Consider the following 10710-nt stretch of genomic DNA (forward strand, 5'->3'; position numbering starts at 1 on the left):
GTGTGTGTGTGTGTGTGTGTGTGTGTGTGTGTGTGTGTGTGTGTGTGTGTGTGTGTGTGTGTGTGTGTGTGTGTGTGTGTGTGTGTGTGTGTGTGTGTGTGTGTGTGTGTGTGTGTGTGTGTGTGTGTGTGTGTGTGTGTGTGTGTGTGTGTGTGTGTGTGTGTGTGTGTGTGTGTGTGTGTGTGTGTGTGTGTGTGTGTGTGTGTGTGTGTGTGTGTGTGTGTGTGTGTGTGTGTGTGTGTGTGTGTGTGTGTGTGTGTGTGTGTGTGTGCGGGCTTTACTGCATTTATCTAATATCAGCAATTGTTTTAGGACGTTACTTCCGCCTTGAAAACAGACATTGCTATCTCTGTTATCAGCAAAATAAACAAATATTTTTACGCAGTCGTTGAGAAGTGAAAAATCATGCATTCACCGTTAAATGTAAATTTGATAAAAATTAACTTATTATAACAAGTTTAAATTCAAATCCAAGAAAAAATATAGATATATTTATGTATATTATTCATTATATTTTTGATATTGTGTTTAACTATCTGCATTTGATTTTTATCACAATAATACAATATTAGAAAAAAATTAGAAACTGGTATATTTCTTTGTTTTTACGTTAAACTTTTAATCTTTTATTTATCATTTTAACCAATTAGTTTATGAAATATTCTTAATTTTTTCCCGAGTAAACTTCGACTCGAAACTTGTGAAAGGATATTTATAAAACGTTATACGTAGTTCGCAGATGTAAATTTTCATTTATTAATTCGATTCATTTATAGTTGGATTCGTTCATTCATTTCTGTCTGTCATTGATTTTCAATTGTAGTTGGTTGATTACTCACGTAATTGGTGAGACCAGTCAGTGGCCTCCCGTTGGCAACCAGTAGTATATCGCCAGTTTGAAGTTTGTTGGAAAGAGCAGCAGGTTGTTGAGGAAAAAGTCTTTTCACCCTGATGGGTCCTGCAGTGCCGCCACCGGAAACGCTCAGGCCGAGACCGCGACTGCTTTTCTGTAGCGTCACTTGGAATGTACTCTCTGAAAATTATTTAAACATTTTTTTAATTATTTAAACAAATTATTTAAACTTTTGGACAGAGTATCTTATCACGCTGAGAATATTTTGTTAATCTATTTCACATGGTTCATCCAGCCATTTCACGAATTGAAAAATTGGGCAAATTGCCACTTAAATACAAATTTTACAAAAGCTGAAAATTTATGATTTAATTTCTAGCTGCTATAAATCATAATAAATTTATGTTTCTTAATTAACAGATATTTATTATGAAAAAAATATTACAAAAAATAAAATAAGTGCAATTAAATAATGAGACGTATCGATTAAATAGAATTGTAATTAAGCGCAGCGCTAAAGAGAATAGATCTTGTCTAATTAAAATTCTGATTTTTTGGAATTGCATACAAGATGTTGGATAATTCATCGCTTCCATCGGAGTGACGTATGGCCTAATATCTGGTAGCAGAGCTACAGTAGGAACAATTACTTTCTGTCGCGGTGATTCCGTGCAACACTATGTATGCACTGCGTGCATATTTCAACTGCTGCAGCAGCTTTCGCAGGATACGCCTTGTCAGTCATAATTTTCGTGGCACTCACTCGGAGGACGTGTTTCTGAAATGTGTGTAAACACGCGTGCACTACACGCACGCGAGTTCATGTCGTTTTTCTCACGTATTTGCAGGCAATGCACATTGTCGAAATTCACTAATAGTTGCAATGATCACACGAGCGATTGTTTGATTTTAGGAAACTTTGATTTTATGTAACTATGCCACGTGTTGTTTGCATTGCGCTACCGCTTAAAGTTGAAATGCCTGCGTTACAAAGCAGAGCGTGCCACTTAGTGCCAATTAAAATGCCACGATAACCACAGCAAACCAATGCAGAATTCAATTCATTAGAAGTTCGAAGCGACATAATACTAAAATAAATTTGCTATCGAGAAGGATGATGTTTTATTCAAAAGAATTCTCGTTTTGTAGATCGGAATGCAAAACCTAAATCTCTGTTTATTCACGAAATTATTACATGAAATTAATAATTACGTTATTAATTAATTAATAGCAGAGAAAAAAGAAGCTTTTAGAACTGTTGCGAGATTATTTATTACGATTGATTCTTATCCTTAATTTCTCATTGGATCTAAATAAATCAATCAAAAAAAAGAATCTTACAATAATAGTACATTGCAAAGCCGTTTTTTTTTTGTTGAACGCCATGTGTGACATTCAAATTTATTTAATTCAGATAAACTATTGTTTTATATAATTATATATCTTTATATTTTTTTATATCAGATTTATATTGCATAATTAAGATATATTGTTAACATACAATAAAATATAATAAATAAAAAATCAAAAGTTAATATAAAGTTTGATAGAATGATATAATCGGTTTCGTTTTATGGCTCCATAAGAGATTCATTTACGCAATTCAAATATTTTTTATATAGAAATTAATGTGAAACGACTTCGGGATGATCCATCATATACCGGATATTGACCTAATTCAGTTGACATATCGTACGTATTGTTCATTTTGCTCACTATTCAAATTGAAGCTTCTCCTGCGCTCGCCACCTTGCAAAGAGGTAATTTACGTTCGCCGCGTTATTGTCTGGAGTCACATAGTGTCACTCTTTCCAAAGAGAGAGAGAGAGAGAGAGAGAGAGAGAGAGAGAGAGAATGGCCATTGTTGGAATCGCTTCGAAATTGCAGGATTCACGTTCAATGAATTCCTCGATCATTTGCTAAACGCTTGCGAAATTGGACGAACGATTCGATGAATCTGGGAGTGACAATTTTCTTGTGTCACTCTATGCCACGTGTGTACATTGTTCCACCGTGCATATACGACTACCACAATTAAGATAACAGTGCTGACAAAGGAGTTGCACTTTGGAAACTACCTGCCAAAGAGCGATAATTTCTGTGCTTCCACGTATTCTAAGAGTCACGGTTTAACTTTGGTAGGCAAACTGCAGTGAAATTCTTTTCTTTGCGATTGTCTATTAAAAGTGAATGACCGTCTATTAAATATGAACTAAATACAAAATATGATAAATAATAGTAATAATAGTAATAAATAGTAATAAATAATAATAGTAATAAATATAATAATGAACTGTATAAATTTCATTAAACTTAGCAATATCCATATTTAATAATACTCTTTCATTACAAGTACCATATTATTAATTGTATTATTCAAATTATATAATTAATTTAATTTTCAATTATTAATCAAGTAGTTATCAAGTAACCTTGTTGTTAGTTCAAGTTTCAATAGCATTAATTAATCATAACTGCTGAAATGTCATTTCTATATTTATACAGTCGTACAACCTTCTCATATTCTCTCAAGAAGCAACTAAAGATGTCAACTAGCTGTTAATTAATCAAAGTTGTCACTCGAAGACTCGAAGCAAAATAAACCGGCATAAAGTATGTTCCGTCGTCTCGAGTTGTACCGCCAATCATGACAGTTTACCCCTGATGCAACTTGGAACAAATGTACTACGGTGCATCCGTATTTTACGTCACATGAGGCGTACCGCACTGCAAGTACGCGAACTATACTCCTGTCTTCTGTCTCCCTCAGGTCTACTGAAATAAATGCAGGACGATGAGAAGGAGACGTGCATATCGTTTCGCGTGGATTAGACGCGTCCCTCGAGTTGCGACTAACTCAATTCCCAGTCTACGTGCATATTCTGTGTCGCCCTACATCCGCAGACAGTAAAAACGATCCGATTAAGGAAACGATCAGTTATATGCAAGAATGGGTGGCCGTTTAATTAAGTCTATGTCGGCATTTAGATTAAGGGAGAGGGAAGGCGGATTGTAACCGGGCGGATTCGTGAAAGAGGAAGATACCTTTCGGAGTGTATGTACAAACGACACGACCCAACACTTGCGTAACGTCCATTCTGGAATCCATTACGAGATAGCAGAATGCTGCCCACAGTTCGCGATGAAGATACCGATATTTACGGGTCTAACAAACTCACTACTGATTATATTCGCCGTATATTCGATGTTACGTTGGCGTGAGGATTACCTTCCGGTGGAGTTGGAGGCTTCTTTTAAAGCCTTAATTCTCCATTCAATAATGAAATCGCTTTTAGTGCAGTATAGATGAGTCTCCAAATTGTATAATGGTGAATTATTTCTATTCAAAGAGAATGAAATTCAAAGAAAAAATAGAAAAGAAAATGCTTCCTTTTATCTTAAGTGATTCAATCTCAAGTGGTTCATCATTATGCATATTGCAATTTATGTTGCTCGAAAGACGCATCTAATGATAGGAACTTAATGATATTGCCAATCTGATAGAAAAAATGAAAAATAAATTTTTCGGAACTCCCTTATTTGTTTAGATATTTATATAGACGAACTTTTTTTTACGTCGAGATTCGATCGAGTGTAATTAAATAAATGTAATGAAAAGCAACAATCAATGTTAGCTGTAAAATGGAATCTTCAAAGAGCGCGATAGAGCGTGCAAACAGGACGAAATGTACAGAAGTACGAATGTTTCAATGTAGTACCGGTAGTACCGGTCTTTAATGCCGGCTTCGTTACGTACAGATTGCCTGTGACACATTTTTCCTCTTTCACCCGCCATTCCCTTTGCCACCCCTTTGTCACTCTCAGTTTTTCTCGTCATCGACATTCTAGACCGAGGTTGCAACTTTTCATTGACGAAAAATGCACCGTCTAATGGCGAGCGCGGTTATTTCGGAGCAAGAACTTTAATGTCGTTAGTGCGACGAACAAATACGCACTTAACGAGCGTGTATGACTGGCTCGTTATGCCAATTTTAATATCCGCTATCGCAAAGCGTTTTTTTACCGATGGCAATTTCTTGTAATCTTGTAATTTTGTGTAATTCAATAATTACGCTTCTGCTAGGAGAGACGAGATCTTTTTGCAACTAATTTATCCGCAGCGTAAATGTTTTCGCTATAGTTTAAGTTTTCAAGCCAACCCAATGAAATTTTTAGCACGAAAGTTTCGCTAGAGACAAAAACGATGTAAATATTCTATTTTTAATCAGATTTATGCGACGGAAACGATATTATTCGAGTTTTAATAAGATTTATATAATAAACTGTGGATGCAGTGTATAAGGCGGTATAAATTTCAACTTAGATAAATTAAGTAATCTTATGAGAAAACGGAGGATAGCCGGTAAAGGGAGCGGTGGAATGCAATTCTAGTTCCAGAATTTCTGACAAGCCGATATTTCAACTATTCGGAAGGGTAGTATCTGCAGACCATTACTTTTCCACTGCCGGCCGTAGTTGTAAGATACCCTCAATAAAGACGAGACCATTATCTCCGAGACTCTTATATTCAATTTATCGCGGTTGCTGTTATCGTCGACTACATGCTGCGAATTATCATTAGCAGCCTCGCTAATAGACTCTTTTACATGTTATTTTGCGAATCCTTTAATTTAGTTGTTGCATTTAGATGTTGAAGAATAAGAATCAAATTCGATATCTTGTAAGATATCGTATTTTAGTGTATTTTATGCACATATTCGTAAAATATTACTTATAAGATTAAAAGTTGTCTTCTTTTGATTTGCTTCTAAATCCTTCTTGAAATACGAATTTAATTAACGTACATATGTGTGGAGCAGTAATTCGCGTTGAAAGATTGTACGATTTGTCAAGAATTCTAACGAATACGTACGAAACCTTATCGAAAAACAGTCGGATTTCAGAGAGAGAGTTAGAAATATCTCTGTAAAATTTACGATTCATAAAAGGACGACAAGCGATTAAGCGGTTTGCATGCATTTAGCTCCTCTATGGCTGGACGAGCGCGAATTTTCGAGTATCATTTACGAATCAGGATGAATCATAGCCGGCCCATTTTTATTTGAGTTACGTTACGATGATCTTTCCATCAGGTTTCTCGTGTTGTAATATTAGAAATTAACTTGAATTACGATACGCATTAAGCGCGTAATCTCTTGTCGAATGTTCTAATAAATAAAGTGTCTCGTTGCAACGTTGCGAATAGCACTAAGGATGTTTATAAGTAGTTGAATTAAACACCGATAATCATATCTTCGTATTGCAGATGACTTCGCAGAAGAAGCCATTCGATTATTAATGCCAAGATACGATATGGTTTTAATGAGATTAGATCTCATTGCTACACATATAGCGTGACGTATGTATGTACATGCTGATCGCGTGACACTGGATTGAATCACTTGCATGGTCGGTCCATTCAGATAATTAATAGTAAAAAAAATGTTAGTAGCCGTTCTCTGATAATTGCAAAAATAAAATGTTGCAAGCGATAAATTTATCAGATAAAGCCTCTTACACTTTCGGCGAATAACTCGGGAATATTTCCGATGACTCATATTAACTGCAGAATCGTCACGATAGCTAAGTTCAATTACGCCAATTGCCGTGCCTATCTCTCGATCGATCTTGGGTGGTTTCACTTTTTTGCTATCTCATCGTTCCGACGATAATTATCAAGGATCACTTTATTCCGAATTGAGGCAAAACGGGTACAATAAAACGAGGTCTAGGCCGTAAGAAGTGGATTATATTTCCGTCATGGAACCGGAACAATTTTCTCAGCAGTAATTAAGCTTCGGTGGATAATCGAGGAATTAATTAATCTTATTCCGTAGTTCGTATGATTCGATCGCGAAAATTCGTTTTCTTTCTTCAAATATTCCGATCGATTAATAGCTTTTAGATTTACGTGACGACGAAGTACAATTTCACTCAAGTAGAAGTTATCGTTATGTTTACTACTTCCGATGATCATTTTTTAATCGGTTTTAATTTTTTGGAAGATATATCAAAGTCATATCTCCAAGAAAAGTAAACTTATTTAAAAAATATCTTGTAGTAAACAAAAATTGATTTCAAGAATAGTTAATCAATAAAAAACTTTGTACTTTATAAACAATTTTATTCAAGCACTAAAAAATTTAGTTATAGATACAGATATGAAAATAATTTTATTGAATTATCAAAATAATTATGTAGAACATTCAAACTAGAATGTTAATGTTCTATATAATTATTTTAATGATTCAACAAAATTATTTTTATATCTGTATCTAGCTAAATTTTTTGTTATTTCAGCAAAACCAGTTTTTCTGTGTACTTTTTAGTCGATAAAGCAAACTGAAGCAAGACTTTCACGTGTAAAAGTCACGAGCTCAACACTAATGTTTCTCAACATTTATGTACATTTTTTCTGTTAATAAAAAAACTATTCCAAAAAGAGCTACAATTCGTAGTCGTTTCCGTTTTAACGCATGTAAGTGACATGTGCACCAAAACACTATTCGAATTTACGGTCACATAGGATATGAGCGAAATTTATCGAGAAATATTTCGTTTCTAACGAGACGCAGGGAAGAAGCGAGTCTTCAGTTCATATTACATGTGATCGCGAGATATCGGATCTATCATTTATTACATGTGATCCTCTTATGCTCGTACATCGCCGTTAAGACGTTTTTGGATGTTTTGTCATTTATCAAGTCAGCGATCGTAAATATTGAACGAATCTCAGAATATGCATGGCATACTAAAATCTGGTAAGAGTTATCTCCAGGAAGAATAATCTCGAAAAATGTGGAAGCATAAAGCAACGAATGCGATCGAAAGAAAAATGTTCGATCCTCGGCAAACCGACCGTATCCTTCCTAAAATTTTTCTAAAGTCGACACATATTCATTTGTCATCATACGAACGATATATCCTAATGAGTGTTAATTATTATAAAATAAAATTTCTGTTGGGATAAGTGATAAATTCTTTTATAATTCTAAAAAAATTGATTTTGGTAAATTAAAAAAATATTTTTAATATTAAATATTGAAATATTAATGCTTATATATAAATGCTTTATTAACTTTTAAACGCCACACTACGAGAACACCGGTATATACCCATCCATTTCAATTATAACTTTATAACTTTCAAAAAAAGTATCAGAAAAAGAAAGCCGAATATATCATATTGAAAAGGCATTTAAGAATTAAAATAAAATATATTTCAGATTTATTGAAAAAAATAATTTTTCTTATTTACTAGCATTCTTGTTTAATGTTTTTATCAATTCATGCATGTAACAATTGTATTGTAATATTAAATTGTCAAACATAGAAATCAAACGTTCATATCATCGGTGAAATGTTCTCTGAATTCACGTTGGCATTCATTTGTCGCAAATTAGCGTCATTGCATGATCTATCACATTGCATTAATGTTACAAATGATGCGTAATGTTACGTACGTTACCATAATATTAATCTTGACAGTAAATGATTATGTTATTATATCGTATAAATTAAGAAGTCTTCTCTGGCGCCTAAATTGGCGGAAAATCAAGGAAAATTATCAGTCTCTGAGGTGAAAGTGAGATATCATTTCTTCTCGCTAAGGGAACTGTTAAGCAGCCGTTGATCGTTAACTCGTAGTTCTTTGTACCTCGTGTTTCCATTGCCGCTCTTTATTCTTTAAAAACGTTTCCTTTATAACGTAATAAAGAACAAAAATCTGCACATGGCCGGATATCGTCGTAATTTCATTCGATCGATACGTTGTCAAGTGGGACAGAAGAACATTATTAAAGCTTCAAGGGCTTTCCCGCTATAAGCGGTGCGAATTATACAGAAGAAAATATATGATACGAATTAATTTCAAATAAACACGATATTATCGTACTATTGGACATATAAAGTATTCTTATTTTATGTATTTGATTAAATCTCATAAAAAAATATTATAAAAGCAAAAATTCGATACTTGTGTAATAATATTTCAGTATTATATTTGATAATAAAAATATGAGTGCCTGAAACACTGTCGTGTATGAACTATATAATTTATACTATTTGCGATTATTGTTGCTCGCTGATATATTTTAATTTATTTAAGTTTTAATTTATTCTTATGAACGAATATTGCATGAAGTGCACCATTTTCTTTCAATCATCCTAATTATAAATTGGAGTTTGCTTAAAAAAGAAGTCACGATTATGCTCTTTGCAGTATAGCAAATAAAAATGGCAATAAAGAGAATAAAGAAGCGGTATCGGTGAAATATAACGGCGATGCGGGGATGAGACATTAAATTGCGATAACGCGATCGCCATCAGGTCAACTATAAATTATCTAAGAGGACTGGGAGAACATGCGGTTAAATCTGGAAGCCCGTCCGCCAATCGGAAATCCGGTTGAGTGTTCCATTGACCTGTTCTCGGTAGTGCTACGCTGTTAACACACGTTTCCCGTTATCGCGCCTCGTGATTAATGACGCGCTTTATTAAACCTCATCGTAAGGTGGAGACGAGAAAGAGTTAAAAGTCCGCGGTTCTATTGGCAACGACGAACTTTCGTATACTTGCCGTTCTCAAATTATAATAATGGAAGAGAATTATAGAGATGAATTAATAATAGAGAAAAGAGCGGATTTAGTTGGATAATACTTGACACACAACCCCGATAATTCATGATATTTTTGCAAAGTCGATTAATTGTAGAAATCTCATCTCGAAAGAATCAGAATTCTTAAATAATTGTTAAATCTTTTTTTATGAAAAATCGACTTCACAAATTTATCGTTGTTACATAAATCCATCGTATTTTGTCGAAAATTTTGTCATATTGATTGATCGTCATTTGTCAGAACTTTATGGATAAAAGAACATCCGGTGATTTTTCAAGATTTTTTGAAAAAGAAATTCACTTTGGCTCTCTTTTCCAGCAGTTTTCAATTAGCTTTTATTTCATGGAGCAACACTTCGTTCAATAAAAGCGTACTGATAATGCGGAAGAAATCGGGAAATAACCAAGCGAAGAATTAAATAGGAAAACCAACCGAACATTTGCTGCAAATGCGGGCGATTGAATGCGTGGTACGGTGTCGCTCTTCCTGACCAAGCTGGCTGTATATTAACTAGCGCAGTGGCGGATCGCAAATCGGAATGCGTTCGGCGAAGCGTATTTATCGCGCCATGTTTCCAACGTTCATTACCGATTCCTCGGATGGGGAAATCCATGGCACGCGATCGCGCGGAATAATGATCGACGACAATTTCTAGGGACGAGGTGTTTCACGTGCACACAAGCGGCGCCGCACACGACTTGCCGACTCAACATTAATGCGAAACGAGAGGGCATTAAACTGCGATAACGCGATCGCCATCAGTCCGGCAATGAATTACTCGACGAGCGGGAGGGTAACGATGGCGGGAGGAAGGCAGGTCGTACCTGGAAACCCGGATGTCCGCAGCTATTCCGACGGCATGCTACTCAGGGTCGAGCTTTGTGTCGACGGCTCTCGTGAAGAAGGAACCGAAATCCTCTGTTTCTCAGTTTGCATAAATTAGACGGGACATGCAAGTATGATTTGCAAAACTTTTTAAGATTCTAAAGATACATTTTAATTGTGATTAAAAAAGTGCAAGCTCAGGCAATGAAAAGCGGAAAGTATTATATCTGATTGAAAAGATTGCTAAGTTCGTGCGATCAAAGTTTAGATTAGAGAGAATTTGATTTATAGCACACAATCTTTCTTCCAATTTTTATATCTTTTTATAACGATTTATATCCTTTTTATGTGACAGCGTTTAATAAAGTTTACGTCATTCTTTTCATATATATATATATATATATATATATATATA

General features: G+C 34.7%; 1 protein-coding gene across 1 annotated transcript in view; it reads right to left on the bottom strand.

Annotated features, from left to right (window-relative positions):
* The window catches only part of LOC105621513, a 125703-nt gene that overhangs the window by 9133 nt on the left and 105860 nt on the right, over nucleotides 1-10710 (bottom strand). The window contains exon 5 of the mRNA XM_012202985.1: nucleotides 840-1033. Coding sequence (XP_012058375.1) covers nucleotides 840-1033 — 194 coding nt within the window. The remainder of the gene's footprint in view (nucleotides 1-839; nucleotides 1034-10710) is intronic.

This window comes from Atta cephalotes, assembly GCF_000143395.1.
Source record: "Atta cephalotes unplaced genomic scaffold scaffold00034, whole genome shotgun sequence".
NCBI lineage: Eukaryota > Metazoa > Arthropoda > Insecta > Hymenoptera > Formicidae > Atta > Atta cephalotes.